Source organism: Phaenicophaeus curvirostris, chromosome 1, assembly GCF_032191515.1.
Source record: "Phaenicophaeus curvirostris isolate KB17595 chromosome 1, BPBGC_Pcur_1.0, whole genome shotgun sequence".
NCBI lineage: Eukaryota > Metazoa > Chordata > Aves > Cuculiformes > Cuculidae > Phaenicophaeus > Phaenicophaeus curvirostris.
The window spans coordinates 52,228,379-52,248,065 of record NC_091392.1 but is presented as its reverse complement, the minus strand read 5'-3'; the positions used below and the strand labels follow the sequence as shown (position 1 = coordinate 52,248,065).

The 19,687-nt window shown below is 42.7% G+C and overlaps 1 protein-coding gene across 1 annotated transcript in view; it reads left to right on the top strand.

Moving 5' to 3' along the window:
• The first annotated feature begins 471 nt into the window (after positions 1-471).
• Positions 472-19,687, top strand: part of LIN7A (lin-7 homolog A, crumbs cell polarity complex component) — a 51,381-nt gene continuing 32,165 nt past the window's right edge. The window contains exon 1 of the mRNA XM_069858386.1: positions 472-746. Coding sequence (XP_069714487.1) covers positions 479-746 — 268 coding nt within the window. The 5' untranslated portion in view covers positions 472-478. The remainder of the gene's footprint in view (positions 747-19,687) is intronic.

Below are 19,687 nucleotides of genomic sequence, written 5' to 3'. Positions count from 1 at the left end.
CAGGGGCCTTCCAGTACCTGAAGGGGCTACAGGAAAGCTAGGGAGGGATTTTAAACAAGGACATGGAGTGATGAGATGTTTGGGGGCGGGGGGGGGGGGGGAGGGAGTTGGCTTTAAATTGTAAAGGGGAAGATTTAGATTAGATGTTTGGAAAAAACTGTTCCATGACGAGGGTAGTGAGGCACCGGCACAGGCTGCCCAGGGAAGCTGTGCACACCCCCTCCCCGGAGACGCTCAAGGCCAGGCTGGACGGGGCTCAGAGCAGCCCGATCTCGTGGGAGGTGCCCGAGCCCACGGCAGGAGTCCGGAACCGGACGATCGCCAAGATCCCTTCGAACGCAAACCATCCTCCGACTCCGTTCCTCCCCGCCCCTCGCCGCCCCCGGCCCCGCCCGGCCCCGCCCGCGGCGCTGCGGCGCCCCCCGCCCCCCGCCCCCGCTCCGTTCCGCTGCGGACTCCCCGCTCCAGGCGCGCAGCGATGCCGGCGGCGCGCGCCGGGCCGCGCCGGGCCGCCCTGCGGCCGCAGCACCGCGGCGCCCCGAGCGCCGGCGGCCGCCCGCCGATCGGCACCTTCTCCGCCCCCGCCTCCTCCCACGGAGCCACCCTCCTTCTCCGCCCCCTCTCCGTGCCAGCCTCCACCCCGCCCTTCCCCGCTCCCCGCGCCGGGGCCGCGCGTCACTCGGGCTGCAGCCCCGCCGCAGACATGGCGGCGGTGACGGCGGTGCAGCCGCTCGCGCTGGACAGAGGTGAGCGCGCGCCGCGCCCGCGAGGCGCCCCCATCCCTCCCCCTCGGGCCGTCCCGGGGCGCGCGGGAGCTGGGGGCCGGGGGTGGGGGGGGGAGGGTGGGAGAAGGAGGCGGCTCCCCGGGAGGCGCGGGCGGGATGGAGGGATGGAGCAGGGGGAGAGGGGGGAAACTTTGTGCGGGGAGGAGCGGGAGCTGGCGTCCCGCCGCCGAGCTGGCATCGCTCCCGGGTGCCGCTCCGCCGGGCTGACCCCGAGGGCGGCTCCGCCAGGGTCTCTCCCAGGTGCCCGGGGAGGTGGTGGAGTCCCCGTCCCCGGAGGTGCTTAAAAGACGGGTAGGGGAGGCGCTCAGGGACGCGGCTTAGTGGCGGATAGGAATGGTTGGACTCGGTGATCCAAGGGGTCTGTTCCAACCTGGTGATTCTATGATTCTATGAGTGCGGCTCCGCCGGGAGCGCTGCCGGAATCCTCTGGGGTCGCTCCCCGGTTCGGATCCTCCAGGACCCCCCCGGTTCGGCTCCTTCGGGATCGCTCCCCGGTTCGGCTCCTCCGGGATCTTTCCCCGGTTCGGCTCCTCCGGGACCCCCTGGTTCGTCTCCTCGAGGATCCCCCGGTGTTGGCTCCTCCAGGATCGCTACCGGGAACCTCCGGGATCCCCCTGGTTCGGCTCCTTCGGGATCGCCACCGGGATCCTCTGGGCTCGCTCCCTGATTCCGGCTCCTGCGAGATCCCCCCCGGTTCGGCTCCTCCGGGATCGTCGCCGGGATCCTCTGGGATCACTCCCCGGTTCGGCTCCTCCGGGCTCGCCGCCTCGCAGGTGCTTGGTGCGGGGCTCGCAGCAACGAGCTGGGAGCTCGCACCTCCCGAGGAAACCCTGGTGTGTTGGCGAAAAGCGGAGGTTTAGGGGGATGCGGGGAAGGGATCAGTGACTTTGGCTTCGCTGTCCCCGATACTGCCCCACAACACGGCACGTCTGGGCGTTCCTGCAGCCAGCTGGGAGGTAGGTTAGAGTTTCGCCCCCCTTTAGACTGGCGGTAACCTTACCCGAGGTAAGAAGATGCTGAGATCTTGGAAGTTAGGTAAAAATTAAACTTCTGCCTCCAGGCTGTAAAAATTGGACCTCTTCCTTGCAGCACGTTTGTGTCCGTAATAAAGCTCAGTGGAAATATTGTTAGATTTCTGTGGGTTACAGAGGAGAGTAACTTACCATTCTGATTTGGTTTTGCCTCTTTGGCTCTGTCAGTCAGAAAGATCCAACAGCTCCCAGTGCACCATCCTGAATTGTCTTCCTGCTAACTTACATCCAGAGGCTTCAAGAGACTCCCAGCACGTATAAATCTCATACTCTTGACAGCATTATTGAGGCAAGTGCCTTTGTTTCTTAAATGTTTTTTTCCAGAGGATTAAGATGGGCTTTCAAAGTAAGATAGAGAGCCACTTGCTGTAAATCCTGTGCAAAAGTAACCTGATGAACTCGGTTTCAAAATGATGGAGCACAGGTAGGCACCTTTACTGGAGTCCAGTTGAGAGCAGAGCAGCCCACAGAGTACTCTAAATATGGTTTGCTGGATGGCTTAAATTCCAGCACAAGTGGAAGAGGAGAATCTAAAGTTATTCTTACAGAAATAACACAGTGCTAGCATACACTTTAAATTAAACTGCTCAGAAATCCACTGTGTAATCTACAGTTTCACCCTAATGCTGTTTTCAGTAAGCAGGACAAATCTATTTCCTGGCAAAGGGCTGAACAGATGGCAATCCATTAGCAAACCTGGCTTTTCAAAGGAAAGTATTACTATTCCAGAATTACATATTCCTTTTCATTACTAAAACTATGCTTTAAAAAATCCACAATACACAAAAATGCAAATTAGTAGCAATTTAAATATAAGCATCTGTTGTCTGTGTCCAGGATATTCCTAACCATTTGGCAGCAGTGCCAACATTGCAGCCTCCCTGGTTGTCAGCCAGGGCTGATACTGGTGTGAGGGCGATAAAACATCACTGAATGATGGGATGTGACATGAAAAAGGAAAATACACACAAGAAATAGATTTAAATACTGCACCTGGCCTGCAGATGGCAATTTTGTCAGAGGGATCTACTTCGTCACCTGTAACGTGTTGCTGCTATGGTCAACTGAAGAGGGTAGGCTTAAGCAACCATGGAAACAACTAGTCTAAGCCCAGTGCTTCCAGATATTTCCTCTGTAGCCTTTCTTTCACAGCCATGGGAAAGGGAAAGTGCTACCTGGTGAGATTTCCCAGATTTCTCTTGTTATTCTTGAAGCAGTCACAGATATGTTTACTGTCACTATGCTTTGCACAGCTGGGCTGCGATCTAGTTGCAGACCTGAAAAATCTTGAACGATCATATCCAGTTTGCCATGTCCCATGGAGAGCTCAGTGCAGTGAGAAAATAGTGAGTGTTTCAGCAGAGGCAGCACCAATAACCTTGTATTGCTCAGGGAATTGTTGCTTGATCTCAGTCCAGGAAGTGTTTTTCATTTCCCTCTGCTAAGGGTCACTGGAAAGGTAAGACATTGTATAGATACATACATTGGAAATCTGAATTATACTCTGAGGTAGTCTCCTCCTGGAAAAAATAGACACTGTATTCTAGTACAAAGACAGGAGGTTTCTTAAAGCCTGACATAAATGGAATTCAAAACCTGTATGATAAAATGAATTACCATTCAAAGGTGAAGGGCGTGTTGTGTGTGAATGATTGAAAGCCAATTACATCCTGGAAGATTACTTTAGTCCAAAGCACAGGAATTAATTTCCTTAATTCCAGTCATCATGTGCCTTTCTACCTGCACAAATGTGTGCAGGTTCCATTAGGGCTCTTTAATATGTGGAACAAGTTCACGAAATAATGGAAATTTTAATCACTTACGATTTAATCTCAAAGGCTTTTGCCTGACCTTTGCATGGTGCTCTGCTGGGAAAAGAGGAAGGAGTAAGCAACTGTTTCAGGGAGGAAATGTAAAGCAGTGGAGCTAGGTGTGGGTATTGCTTAGGGAGCTTAAGAAGGGTGGCCCACTGTTTGGGAGCTTTGGGAGAGGGAAGACCCTGCCTTCTAGGCGCCTTCCAGCAGCCAAGATAGTCTTCTCTGTAAAAAAGTGCACTGTTCTATCTTTATTTCTAATGTCTTGCCTCCTTAATCAGTATCTCCCCTTCAGTAATCCCTGTTGTCCACCAGAGCTAACTAGGGGAAAGTTTTAGGCCAATTCAAAGCTTAAAGCCTGAAGGTGTAGGGAACCTATACCGGTGTCTGTTCCGGTTGTTCCGGTTCGAGACAGGAAGTTATAGTGCTGTCTTTCATAAAATGACAAGAAAAGAAAGTAAGGTTGGGATTTTTTTTTTCTTTTTTTTCAAGTCTATGGGTTTTTAAGTACCTTCCCAGCTGAATTTACTTCCATTAAAAAAACATAAAGTGGTCGCTCCAAACCAGAAGGAAAATGTTTAAAAATACCTATACAGTTATTTTTTACTTCTTGTCTTTAGTAAGAAGTCGGTTGACACCGATTTTGGTTACAGAGAGCTCTGGTTGCAGTTAGTTGGCATTTTCCAGCAGTGTTTATTTGATTGGCACACCACTCATCACATCTCGCACGTCATCCTTCTCTCTCTGGGGACAGGCAGTGCTGCCTTTGCCTCTCCTCTCAATATCCTTTATCTTCCATAGAGGTGTTGCTTCAGCCCACCCCCTGACCAGCAGTTGCTCCCTCCCCCTTTATTATCCAGAGTACCCTGTCTCCCTTGCACGCCATCTTCTGTTTCCTTGCTCTTCTCAAAGCCTCATGCAGTTAAATCCATCGCCGTTTATTTCCTGTAACCCTTATCCCTTTTCACTCTTCGGCAACCTGGTTTCTTCCTCTGATCTTCTCCTCTGTTCTTCTGCTGTCCCGTGGCTGTCAGCACCTCACCAGCTTGACATCTCAAATGCTGCAAACACATCCAGTGGCAGTGTTCTGCCTTTTGCCAAGAGTGGTGTCATCTCAGCCAGCCAGCTTAGCCTCCTCGTGGTTCTCTGAGGACCTAATGAGTTCCTGTGTGCTGCAGGTAGACAGTGTGAGCAATTAGAAATTAAAGGAAGCTTGTTGTGGGTGGAATTGCTTAAAGGATATGTTAGCACAGTCTGATGGAAGCATTTTCTGCAAGTACTGTTACAGTCCCAGAAATATTTTGGGAGGGAATAGATTTCTGTATTTTTCTTGGCACTCATTTTAGGAGTGGTCATATGGAGGCCTGCAAATTGAAGCAGACATCTTTCTAGCTCTCCATAATAGATGTTCCACTCTATCCGAACTTCTTTTTTTTGTTAAATATCTGAAAAAATTTTCATAAAGTTTATCTTCTTAGAATTTTACTTCTGCTCCTCCTTCCAAGGTGAAAATCTGCTCTGAAAACAAAAACTGACTGTGTATTTCCTGGCATTGCTGCAAAACCTCAGTCCCAGTTCCTCTCTGCATAGGACCATGAAAGTGGCAGCTTAAAAAGGGTGCTTCTCAAAAGTTCTTCTTAGTTTTGAATATATTATACAACTAGCCTGTGCAAAGACCATCTCATGATTAAAGCAAGGCATTATCTTTTCATGTGAAGGGGGGCCTTCAACTGTCTTTTGTTAATAAGCCATGTCCTATTATGTTTTTCCCTATATAGTTACTATTCATGTCACTAATGGTTTCACTTCTTAATGTAACTGAGGATAAAAGAAGAAATTTGAATAGCGTGAATATGCAGTGCTGATATTTTAATCCCTGTGGAGTTTCATAACAAGGTCATATGTACTGGCTATTGACAACCAAATTTCTCGTGCATTCAAATATATCCTTGGAAACTGGAAAGACTTCTTGCTGCTTGGCTGTAAGGCATAACTGAGCTCTGATAGTTTTTTTATTAATTCAAGCAAATATTTTCCCAGTGGTGTGGATGTCCCAAAACTTCCTGAAAATCCTTTATAAAGCGTTATGTTCAGTGATGATAAGAGTAGGAGTGGTCTTGGAATCACCATTGGCTGCTAGAGGTGTTAGACAAACTCGTGTCAGATGTGGTACCACGTAGCGCCTGACCATTAGTATGCATCAGTACTTGCTAGAGTACTCCTTCTCACTTCCTCTTCGTGTCATTTTTCTTCTCTTTACGTTCTCATAGCCTACATAAATGGAGATTTTCCCGCATCTGTGTCCATTTATACATATATAACAGAAGTTGTATCAAACATAAGTTGTGACAGACTGTGCATATATTAGTATAATGTATATTATCTTGAAAGAGATGCAGCATAAGGCCAAATCTCTCTCGCATGGGGTGAAGCCCCTATGGAGCAGTGCTAAGTGATGTGCTGTTCCCTGCCTGGCTCCGTGTCTGTCAGGGGGATGCCTTCTCTTTTAGCCTAACATGCTAAAATTGAAAAATACTAACGCATGCGCCACATGCTTTAGGTCTAACATTTCTCTGTTTGATACGGCAGCTGAGGACATAAGAATAACCAAATTTATTCTTCCAAGGAAAATAAAAAAAGGCCCATTGTTTGTAGGAACAGGAAAAAAAGTGATAATTCTGGTCCCAGCCTGGAATGCTTGGGTTTTTTTATATCAGTGTGTCAACATTTATTTAATTATTTTTTTAACTGTATTTTTATGAAGGGATGGGTTAAGGTAAGCAAGTTGAGCTGCTGATTTGTGGGTGATGGGGATGTTTTGTGAGGAACCGTGTGCTTGAAGTGTTGATGAGTTAAGTGTGTAGTTCTGCCACGCTGGAGTAGGAGCAAGTACCTACCTACGTGTCATCTTTGGTTTTCATGAGCAATGTAAAAATACATGATTTGAAAAGTGAAATGCACATTTCCAACTTAAATGTCTTTGGCAGTACAGGCCTGAACTAAAGAGATGATGGGACAGTCAACAGTGCGGGAACTCTTGTGCCAGGCTGGATGTGCCTGAGGTGGCCAGGCACCCGCAGGAGCACACCCCTTCAGCCAGCTTTACCCTCCTGGTGAGGGCCCTATCCTCCAGCCCACAGTTATTCACAGTGATGTGGAAATTGAATTTTGTGAGGACAGAGCAGGTGAAAATGGATGAAAACTCATTTTATTATCTTCAGTGTGGAGCAGGTACTACAAGACCCTAGCGCTGCCAGTTGTCAGATCTGCGCCTGTACACAGACACTATTAAGTCACCTTTATGGAGTGCAGAAGAGGAATATCTTAGATTATAGAATACCTTAGATTTCCAGTCATGTTTCCTTCAGAAATACATTACTGTCAATAAGGCATATCTCTGCAGAAGCTGGATATGTGGTCAGGAAATGTTTGAGAGGTACCTTTGAGAGAGCTAGCATACCCATGGCCAGGCGATGCCTGTGCAGGGACCTTTTGTTCCTCCTGCTCTGTCAGGCTGAAAATATTCTTTAGACATGGTACCAGTGAAGTAATTATTCTATTCTATATGAATTTGTCCTGTGTAGAGCGAAGTGGTAAGCTGGACTTGCCTGTATGTGTCCTGCTCCTGATCCTTCAAAGGGCACTTGCTCCTGCAGCTGGGTGAAGTGGATGGAGGCTTTGACAAACCCCTGCGCAGGACCAGGATTCACCCTTTGCAACAAGTTGCAAGAAATTTATTAGAAAACACAAGGGATGCTGGTTTTGTATGTGGCAAATGTATGCTCTCTATCTACAGATAATGTTGAAAAAGTAAGCTTTGTTTTATAAATGACATCTCTAGGCTGGATCCTGCAAACTTCAGTTTCGCACTGATGTCTGAGAGACATTTGTGTAACTACAGAAAAAAGGATTACACTTCTAATCTAATTGTGAGTAAACAATTTGCTTAATTCCATCCTGTCATGTCAGGTGGACAATTTTGATTATGTTATCCGGCAGAAACTTTTTTTTCAAGTGTGACAGATTACTTAAGTCATCAGCTTTGAGCAGAGGATAATTGGTCCTTTGAGTTCCATGTTTCAGGACATGTACGTGCACATCTCTCCTTAGCACAGATGATACTAGTGACACTAGTGTTGGTTAGCTAAGCGTGTAGTTCAGCTGTGCCTCCTGCAGTGCTGGAGCTGGAGTAGGAGCAAGTACCTACCTATATGTCATCTTTGGTTTTCATGAGTTGTGTAAAAATACATGATTTGAAAATTTGCACACAAGTGCAGAAAGGTATAAATACAAGCTTTTGGCTCACCTGTGTTATTCAAATACAAAATAATGTTCTTGTAAGTTGTGGTAGAATTTGAAATATGAATTGTGTAAAATTATTGCTTTTAATTCCTCATTAGAAGCACAAATAATTAGAAGTTGAGGATTTAAGAAGAAACCAATCAAAGGCAAGTAGATGGTGTTTTAAGAAACACATAACTGTAAATTTGTAAGTCTGCTTTCGGTCACACATGGTTGATTTGTTTCACATAATACAATTTTGTACATTTTAAAAATAATACTAATTTATCATAAACTGTACATGTATGTATAAATCCAGGCATTTTCAACAGTAATCTCAGTCATCTTAATCTTCTGAGGTATTTGCTGCAGTTGGCCTCTGAATGAGAAACATGCATATTTTAATTCACTATTCAGATGAGAACATTTGATTCAGAAGTGCAAATTTACATACAAACAATGTTTTCCTGAGTACTTAAACCACAAGCTCAGATCTTAGATAGGTTCAATACAGAGGGAAGGGTATTTACATTCTTAAGAACTTGTTTCACCAGGGTCCAAAACAGAGTGGTTAAAAGAACCCCCAGATTTCTCAAATGTCATTCCACTAAGTTACCAAGAAACACATACAGCTTCTCATAATGAGTTGTTTGTTACCTCAGTGCTACTTTACTAATAATTGCAAACAAAGAGAGAAAAAAAAATGTATTAGTAAACGGTGTTTCCAGAAGAGACTGAAGGAGGATTGTTCTTTATTATTTAAAAGATGGAACAATGAAGTATACATGAACACACAGAGCATCAAACTATTGTATTTAATTGTTTCTGTATAAACATGGATAATTGTGTGAGTGTTGCCCAGAATAGGCTCTTAATTTATTTCTACTGAGTCAAAATCACACTTTTTCTGTAGAAGCTCTTTTTTAATCACTAGTCCTTCCCATCCACTAACTCTAATTTTCTTGTTTTCTGAAAAAGAATATATCTCGTAGACCTAAGGTATCTGTCCCTCTACAATCAGTTAAGCATTGCGGAAGAACGTACTTGAAATGGATTAGGTGGATGACTGTGGCCATCAGCAGCAATCTTAGCCCTCAGGAATTTATTTCTCATCATCTTTTGACTTTTCAGTAGATTTGGCAGCGGTGTTTTTGTCAAGTGCTATTTACTGTATCAGCACAGAAGCAAAAGGATAAGATGGCTGTTCTTTGTTATAAAGAGCCAGACCGGAGAAACTTGAAGAGGACATGATGGCTTTAAAATCTGTGAAGCAGTCTTTAGAGGAAGAGGTTGTTGTATGTCTGATCCCTGCCCTGGCCTGAGAGTCTTGTGACCAGTAGTAATAGCTCTGGAGTTTCTGCTAATTTATACAGCAGATTTTAATTCCTAACAATGCAACCATGTCAAAGTATGCCAGGTATGCTTCTTGTGTCTTAGGTATATACCTTGAGAAATCTGGCTGCAGCCCAAGGTGAGTTCCAGTTCTCCTGCTCCTGTTCTCAGAGTTGTTCAACAAACATGTAGGACGTCAAGCAACAGCACTGCAAAGTTGTCAGTGAGCTCTCTGTTTCTCACAGGGGTTTTCTGTTTCAAAGTTTTGTTTGTAACTTGCAGCAGTAATTCAAGCAAGTCATGGCTTTCTTCTAAGGTCATATTGGTTTGAAAGCTGAAAGTTAAGAGTGGTGAATTGTTGACCCCTAACAGCAACTTACCTGTACCACCTAGTTTTGCAGGGATTTATTAACTAGGGGTTTCACTTATATTGCTTTCTCTTGCTGTTGCAGCTTTTCACTTATGCGCTTTCAAAGAGCAGGGGTTTTGCCTTTCCTGAGAAATCACTAGCATGTAGCCAGTGACCAGAGGGATTCAGTCTGCAAAAAGCAATATCCTTAAATCCACTAGAATTGAAGAGAGAATATTAACTCTCTTCTAGCCTACAGATAAAGTCATGTTAGGTATGTGAACATAATGACTGCGCTGCATCCATTGTATTCCGCAAATGCCATCTATTCACAGTTGTCTCGCTGGAATTTCAATCCACCGAAAAAAACAAAAGATAAAATTGTGATGTTGGACTTCAGGTGGCAATTTGTATTGTCACTATGTACAACTGCCAGTAGCCCACAGCCATCTTTCTCATCTTTCTGGTAATAACAGAAAAAGATTAAGACTAAGATTAGCTGGAGAGATAACAACTGAGGAGAGGCAGCAGGAGGCTCTAGTAATGACATATGAGCAGAGAAGAAAGTGAGAGTTACTGGTTTGGCTCAAACATGGTGCCTGTTGTGAAGGGGAATTAGCATCCCTAAGTTAACCGTACCTCCCTTTGTGAGACACCTGTTGGGTCCTTTTTTTTCCCCTGTTCCTCTCTTCTTCCCTGCCAACAAAAATCTCTCAGATGCAAACTAAAGGCACGTCCTGAAAGTATCAGTGTGGGAGAGGCACGAGGTTGCCCATATGGCCAAGACACTTATTTTGTGATATGTACATAGGATGCATAAATACTTCCTTTGGCTTAGGCAGGGAGAACGGATTTCAGCTAAGAGAATAATGTGTTGCTTTTCACCTGGTTTTCTTTGTTCAGGCAAGCTTATTCCTTCGAATTGTTTGTGTTTTCTGCTTCTCTGGCTTAGGCAAATTAGTAATTCCTTCGTTAATTTCATGTTTTTTCTCTATATGCTTGTGGTTTGAAACACAAAAGCAAGTAGTCTATTAAATAGGGTCCTCGGGGTATGATAATGTACCAGCATTTTTTTCCTTTTAATCTGGGATCAGAATCTCTAACATGTTTACGTTTGCAGTTTCAGCAGTGTCCAGTATGCTTTTGTTTAGTGGATTAAAGGAGCTCCACTCCAGCTTGGTGTGTGGTGTCTGCTGAGGTGGAACTGGTCCTACAAGATCAAGTCATGTTGTGATCAGGAGATACAGGAGGCTGGTGGGAGCTACTAGGGCATCTCTTTACAAGTTATCTATGACTACAGAAGGCAGCTTCCTTGCTTTCACATAGTTCAATTTGTAGGAACTTAATTCATTAAGGCCAGGTTTAGTCCCCATATTGAATTTCTCAGAGAGTTAGAGCTTGTTTCAAGGGATTTTCTTTTTGTCATTTCATAGTTTCAGGAAGCTAAACAGAATGTCATTTTACATGTTCTGTTTAGGCAAATAACTCTTCTAAATACCTGAGATTTCTTTTTTTTTTTTTAAGAATACTTACAGGAAAACTGAGAATGAAAATAAATAACACAAAGAGTCTGTAACTACAAATTATCTTGCTTCCTGCAGGAGAAGGATTATTTTTTTTCATTTAAGGAATTACTATAAACCTATAAATTCATTATATATAGTATTTATTTGAATACAAAATAAACTTTAAAAAAAACTATCGTCTTTTTGTGTTAAATTTGTAGCCAAATGCCCCTAATCAAAAGAAGGATCAGAATCATGTATCAACTATTCTGTTCAGCAGTGAGTGGCTAGCTATAAATCATAGTTGTGATCACAAACAGCAGGTATGATTAAGCAATATAAAGTCAAAACTATATACAAAGGAAAAAAAAAAAAGAATTTCTCCTTCCCTTTCCTCTGCAGGTAATACAGGGGAAAAATCATTACATTCTGTTAAATACCTTGTTAGCAAATACCATAGTTTTCAGTGTTCTTGTATTCTTTGCATTTTCAGCTTTGTTTTTATTCTTTTCTCTTAAAGGATAATTTGGTAACTTATTTTCACACTGATGTTGTACTCTGTTCCTTCTATACAAGGAGCAGCGGGTGCTGTCAAGCGTAAAGGGTTGGTATATCTGTAATTTCTAGGTTTCTCACAGATGGCAATATCTTCTGGTGGAAATTTTCAAACTCTTATTTATGTACCTCCTCATCATGATTGCTTTAGAAATTACAATGAAGTCAATAATTTGGAAGAATAAAGTTTATATCAGTGTTTATATCAGTGTTATTAGGTTTTAAGGTTAATCTTAAATGCCTATCTTTGAAAATTCTGAATTGCATTATTGTTCTTCAGGCCTCTAATTAAGTCAGTAAATCTCATCTCGATGTCCAGATGGAGATCCATGACAAGTGGTGTCCCTCAGGGGTCTGTACTGGGACTGGTGCTGTCTAATGTCTTCATCAATGATATAGACAGCAAGATCGAGTGCACCCTCAGCAAGTTTGCAGATGACACCAAACTGAGTGGTGCAGTTGCAACACTGGAAGGACGGGATGTCATCCAGAGGGACCTGGACAGTCTGGAGAAGTGGGCCTGTGAGAAACTCATGGGGTTCAACAAGGCTAAGTGCAAGGTCGTGCAACTGGGTCAGGGCAATCCACGATTTCAATACAGAATGGAGGGATGATGTGATTGCGAGCTACCCTGCAGAGAAGGACTTGAGGGTGCTGGTCGATGAGAAGTTCGATATGAGCCAGCAATTTGCGCTTACAGCCCAGAAGGCCAACTGTACCCTGGACTGCATCAAAAGAAGCTTGGCCGGCAGGTCGAGGGAGGTGATTCTGCCCCTCAGTTCCTCTCCTGTGAGACCTCATCTGGAGTATTGTGTCCAGTTCTGGAATCCTCAAGATAAGAAGGATATCGAGCTGTTGGAATCGGTCCAGAGGAGGGCTACAAAGGTGTTCAGAGGGCTGGAGCACCTTCCATGTGAGGCCAGTCTGAGAGAGTTGGGCTTGTTCAGCCTGGAGAAGAGAAGGGTCCGAGGAGACCTTATAGCGACCTTCTAGTACCTGAAGAGGGCTGCAAGAAAGCTGAGGAGGGGCTGTTTACAAAGGCTTGTAGTGATAGGACAAGAGGGAATGTTTATGAACTGGAGAGGGGCAGATTTAGAGTAGACATAAGGAGGGATTTCTTCATGATGGGAGTGGTGAGGCACTGGCACAGGTTACCCAGGGAAGTTGTGGATGCCCCATTCCTGGAGGTGTTCAAGGCCAAGTTGGATGAGGTCTTGGACAGCCTGACCTAGTGGGAGGTGTCCCTGCCCATGGCAGTGGGGTTGGAACTAGATGATCTTTAAGGTCCTTTCCGACCCAAACAATTCTACGATTCTATGATCTTATTGAAATGGTCCTGAATTCCCCATTAATTTAATCTTTACTGTTTGTGATATATTGTTATTCTTTTAGAAAGCAGCAATGGAAATGTGAGAGTACCAAGCCACTATTAAGTATGTGATGAGCTCTTGATAGTTTTAGGAACTCGATATCTCTCTCTCACACACACACACACACACAGAAAAGCAAACAAAATCTGAAAGTTGCAGACAAAGATGCTTCATGTTAGGTTAAGGCTGCGAAAATGCCTGGCTGAGGAGAATAGAAATTGCTAGATAAAACTTTGGAGAGTGTCAAGAGGGGGAGGTTACTCAAGACATCACAGACATTTTAAGATTCAGAGAACCCAGAAGAGCATATTTTTTTGTTTGAGGGAAGTTTTTGAGTGTTGCATTTGAACAGGCTTAAGCAGAGTATTCTGGAACAACATGCTTGAAACAGCGAAAGTGACTGAAATTGCTGAAGAGAGCCCTGGAGGGCTTTTTGTGGTGTTGAGGATGCTGAATGGAGAGGTCTCCACACAGCTTGCTGTCCATATTTAGATCACAGGTGGTACTGCTTTCCTTGCAAATAAACTGTATCTTTTCTTGTAAGTAATTTTGCAGAACATCTCAGACCTTTGCTGTCACACTCAGGTGTTCCTGCCAAAGCTGCTGGGAAAACTCATGGTGTGTAACACTGCTTCAGGGCGTGTGGCATCTGGGTCGTGGGCTCTGTGTCTGAGAAATGGAGTCTGAGAAAAGCAGAGAACTTGGATGCTTGTGGTGTGCCTGAGAAGCTACAGCCAGGCAGAGCCTGGGTGCAGCTCAGACATATAGAAAAGCATAGGCCAAAACCTGGTCCAGTGAGTAGCCAAAGAAAACAAGCCTTCCCCAGGCAGTGGGGGAATGTATGTAAAAGCCCATGGGTAAAATGAGACAGACAGAGACAGGCTCAATTATATTTCATGATTGATTTTTCTCATACATTAAAAAGAAAAAAATCAATGAAGTCATTGACTAAGACATTTTTAAAAGCTTTAACTAAAAAAACACGTTGGCCTGTTTGCAAATGACGCTGTTCTTGTCAAATGTTCTGAAGCATGTTGTCTCATGAACCACTTGAAAATAAATTTGGACGAGTTATTCACTGTATATGTGGACAGTAAGAATGGTTTTCATTATTCTGATGTAGATGTCTAATACGTGGGATGCAGGCATTTACATCTGAGTTAATCATCTAGTCTCCCTTTATAGTCAAGAAAGGGAACAGGCACTCCCAGAGTATGATTCATCTCATCTAAAATAGGTCAGATGAATTGTAGCCTCAAAGAGTCTTGGTTTTCTTCATTGACTGTAACAGCAGTCTAGGGTGAGTTGCCAAGCTATCATTGTCTACCTCAGAAGTGTGGTGAGTTGAAACCTTCACCACAAGATGAGTCGATGAATCATGAGAGCTCTGTATGGTTGTTCTTTGTTACATTTATTTGTGCATTCATAGTAAAGTCTAAGCACAGGAGTGTAAAGTAACACTGCATTTATCTGTAACTGCTACCCGTACATTGTAAACTGGAGTATGAAAGCACTGATAGTATTTATTCCTGCTATAATAATTTTAATAGACTTCACAGATACATACTATAAAGTGTTGAATAATATTGCTGCTTTCTAACAGCTTAGCTCATTGCTCCCTGCACATGGAGTCTGATTTAACATGGTGAAGTACACTTTTATGCTTGCTTGTTAGCACAACGTTTTGGGCAAGACAAACATGTCAGTTTAAATGGGGGAAAAAAATGCTGCTCTTTGCCCCTGTTATATCAAACTTTCCAGATTAGATTTAATAAATATATTAAATTAATGGAAGAGTTTTTGTGTCTCAGGAGAACATTGTGTTGATAGTAAGAAACCAAAGAGGTGAATGGAAACGTATGAGACAGTCTGGTACTTGACATCAGAGTAAGAATTCCTGTGTTGTACAAAGCGGTGACTGGCAGCAGAGCTCTAGTTATACACAACATTTTCAAAATATACACACTGAAAATTTTCAATAGCAGGTGTTTAACCATAATGTCAAATAAATAGTTTCATACAATGTACTAGGGCTACGAGCTATGAATTATGAATGAATTTTGCTAATCATCATGGAATTCTGATTGCACAACCATTGATTACCTGCTGTCATTTGACAGTGTTTGGAGAAGGTTGCTAAATATAATAAAGCATCCCATATAGACTTTGGGAATTATGATAAAAAGTTCGCAGAATAACATTAAGCATTCAGGAATGTATTCTTGTATGAGTTTAATGGAATAAGTAAACCAGAATGAAAGTATTGGAGGGATGAAAATCTACTTACAATTATAAGGACCCATCATGTCATGCAAATTCTTCACCTTCAGCATGATTAAAGGTCTTCAAGCATGACGGAACAGAGCTCAAAAATTGCCAGGATTTTTATTCTGTAACGCAATGGTGAAGCTAGTGAATATTTTGGAGTCTTACTGTCTACCCTTGCCGGGTAGGTAAAAAATGGTGGTATTAATGCGGCATATTTACTTTTCCTAGTAACTGGCATGCTAATGCAGTGAAGGTCTCCAGGTTTAACAGGAATGAGGCATAGAAAGACATCAAGAAGATGAGAAGCCTGATCTCTAATATCTTGTTAATAAACAAGTGGTCACTCTATTTTGGTTTTGAGAACAACCCAACCACATGATTCTGGAGTAGTAAAGAAATACTATGTTTCTAAGTAATTACTGTTTGAACCTTAACTAGTAGTACACAGCATTGTAGCTACTATTTAACTGCCTTGTAGTTTCTTACCTCAGGATAATATGTTTATTTTAAGGACTGCAGACCAACTCGCTCCTAGACTTGCACAAGAGAGAAGGGTTAGACACAAGGTTACACAGCACTTCATACTTTGTAGTATAAAGTATTCTCATACATTCTTTTTCAAAAGTCACTCTGGTATTAAATAGGACACATTTAGCGTGCTAAAATAATTTGCTGCATTTCTCTGAGTAATTTTCAACCTCTCTGATGAAACTGAAATGCACATAAACCCTGCACAGAATCTGCCAGAGTGAAACTGTCCAGTGAATCTGGACAGGCTGAACCGCTGGGCAGAGTCCAATGGCATGAGGTTTAACAAGGCCAAATGCCGGGTCCTGCACTTGGGGCACAACAACCCTGTGCAGTGCTACAGACTAGGAGAAGTCTGTCTAGAAAGTTGCCTGGAGGAGAGGGACCTGGGTGTGTTGGTTGACAGCGACTGAATATGAGCCAGCAGTGTGCCCAGGTGGCCAAGAAGGCCAATGGCATCTTGGCTTGTATCAGAAACGGTGTGACCAGCAGGTCCAGGGAGGTTATCCTCCCTCTGTACTCGGCACTGGTGAGACCGCTCCTCGAATCCTGTGTTCAGTTCTGGGCCCCTCACCACAAGAAGGATGTTGAGGCTCTGGAGCGAGTCCAGAGAAGAGCAACAAAGCTGGTGAAAGGGCTGGAGAACAGGCCTTATGAGGAGCGGCTGAGAGAGCTGGGGTTGTTTAGCCTGGAGAAGAGGAGGCTGAGGGGAGACCTCATTGCTCTCTACAACTACCTGAAAGGACATTGTAGAGTGGAGGGTGCTGGCCTCTTCTCCCAAGTGACAGGGGACAGGACAAGAGGGAATGGCCTCAAGCTCCGCCAGGGGAGGTTTAGGCTGGACATTAGGAAAAAATTCTTTACAGAAAGGGTCATTGGGCACTGGCAGAGGCTGCCCAGGGAGGTGGTTGAGTCACCTTCCCTGGAGGTGTTTAAGGCACGGGTGGATGAGGTGCTGAGGGATATGGTTTAGTGTTTGATAGGAATGGTTGGACTCGATGATCCGGTGGGTCTCTTCCAACCTGGTTATTCTGTGATTCTGTGAAACCCCAACCTGGACAGCTTTCACAGAATGCTGGAGCCTGATCTACGTAATTGTAACAGTATTGTGAAAGACCACCCAGTTCTGACCAGCCAGGATTCTTTCTGAGGATTCATAATTTTCTTTTGAGTTGTAGTAGCTGAATTGCAAAGTACTGGAAATAGCATTTACTACTCAAAACAGCCAGCAAATTAAACAGATCACACTGTGTTGTGCATTGCTAACTATCTGAACAAAAATCAGCAAGTGAAAACAATATGGGGCAGAACAAATTGATAACTAAGCCAGGTGGCCTTTTTTCAACTGCACTATGCTATATGGTTATATAGGCATGACTCAACTGCATTTAATATAGCATGGGAATATGCCACTTGTATCAACACTGTGGTATCTTGCTAGTTCTATGTTCTAGTGATTCTCCTCTTAAAGTTTGCATAGTAGTCTCTTGCTTGTGTCCTACTAGCAATGCAAATGAAACTTCATTCAAATGAAAGTACAGAAAGAACACTTGAAATTAGATTTTTTTATCTGAGAGTCATGCTCTTCTTTTGATGAGTGCACTTGATAAAATGCATTCCACCCGCCCACGGCCCTCTGCCTTCTCTGTGTTTCACTGGTAATGTGACCCACCGCACTGAAGCAGTATTATTTCCCGAAAGGCTGTAGGCAAGCATGATGATGAGAAGACAAAAAGGGAAGTGAACGTTAAACAGGGTGGGAGAGAAAGGGATTGTGCATATGTATGAGGAAATCAGAAAAAAATAGTAAAAAAGGAAAAAAAAAAAGTTGTGGTTAGAGTTAGGTATAATAAGGGAGACATAAGTGCATATTTCTTTTAAAGTGTATGCATCATAGAATACAGAAGAGTAATTCTACCTACATGCTTACTCAAAATTCCCACCAATTTCTTTGGGATATGAATGTGGGAAATGAGGATGGATTTCCATGACATTAGTGTGAATTTAATGGTAGTATACGGAGTTCATATTTTGTAAAATGTTTGAGATTAAGCTAAACAATCCTTTTCAGAGTTATATTTTAAAATATCTTTTGTTAAATGATGGAAAAATCAGAAATAAAAAGCAGGATTATTTTATTTACCTTAATGGCTTTAACATAACTCCAGGATTATTTTTCACATATGTCCATATAAATATGTGTGCTCAGACACAGTCTTTTCATCAATTTGCGTTTTCCACAAGTGCAAAAAAACGGTATTTTAGAACAATCTCCAATGGTATTTTAGAACAATCTCCTAGTGATAACATTTATAAGTAAAGCTATTTGTACTGATAATCAAAGGAGGACTGGGGACAAGAAAGGTATGCCAGCAGAATACCAATCCTTTGCAAACATATGACAGTACTCGAGTTGACTTAGTGGGTGGATTCCCTGCCGTATTAGTTGTTTTTCAATGTGTCTTTGAAGTCTTCCTAACTGCCAGTCACACCACTTCTTTGAGTGAGCAATTTAGTTTTACCTGGAACTCACCTTGGATGAACCATCAGCAAAAAGCCTGTGTGTCACTCAAGTTCTCAGGCATTGATAAATTTTGCTTTTTAACCTGTTGTAAAGCAATTGTTTGTTCAAGTCCCCCATTCAGAGTTATTACTGGAAGAAAATACAGCCTGTTTCACAAGGTCATATTTTATATACTTATGCTTATACGTTTTTAGTTTGCTCAGAATCATATAACAGAACCAACCGTTATATGGTGACAAAGCATCAGCTGGTAACAAAAAGCTTTGACCCTGAACAAATGTCTCATTTTCATTCTGTAGTTTTATCCCATGAAGCTTTTTATTATTCTGTATTCTCTCTACTATCCTTCAAGTCATTGCCAGATTGATCAAACTATGGATCTAGTTGTGACAGGAGAAGGAAGACTGCTTTCTGTTAACAGGTGTGATAACTGAAAAATAATATCATAGCAAGAACTGTATTTTAACACGTTGGAAGAATTTAGAAATGTGGAAAATCAGAATGCTCTTGGAATATTCTGCTTTCTCTTTGACACCAAACACCTCTTAATCACAAAGTTAGTAATCTAGTGTTGGCAAATGGCAATTTAGTGTCCAGTTTTGCCTCTGAGGCTACAGACTAAACACCCATACCACACTAGAATATGAATTTATCAGTTTATTGTAACACCCATCACTTTAGAAATGATTGATTTTCATTCAGAGTCAGGTTCATGCTGTATGGAAATACTTAGACCTGTACTCTTTAAATTCATTGATGTACCTAAAGCTATTTGTTTCCTTCTGGATTACAACAGATTTCTCAATCAGCACAAATTCTTCATTGGTTATCATTTAGTTTAGGACCATAGCAAATGTGGGGTGATTCACAGACTTTTCAGGTGTGGTTATGAAAATTCTCAGCAACAGCAAAACAGCACCCAGTCTGTCTGCTGTGGCACTGACCTTCTAAAGTATAGCTGGTGCGAGGGAAATACAGTTTGAAACCTGAAGTGGCACTGGACAAGATCCCTGTCTGATTTAGAATACCGGAATAGCTATCATGTATCACATAAATTTCAGAGGCCTTATCTGATCTACTATGGTAAACTACTGAAACTTCTTCAGAATAAATCATCTAATTGCTTTGTGCCATCTGACGTACCAATTTGTACCAACTGGTACTAATAACTGGGGAGTGTGAGTTTAGTATTGAACTAACAGCAAGTTTTGGATGGCAGATACAGACTTTAAAAGAAAAAAATCAAGGTAAATGATTAAATAGTTTTGTTAGAAAAGTATTGTGACATTATTATTAATGAGAACATTAAAAACAATTTTTCTGTTGTATCATATTTTATTTAATA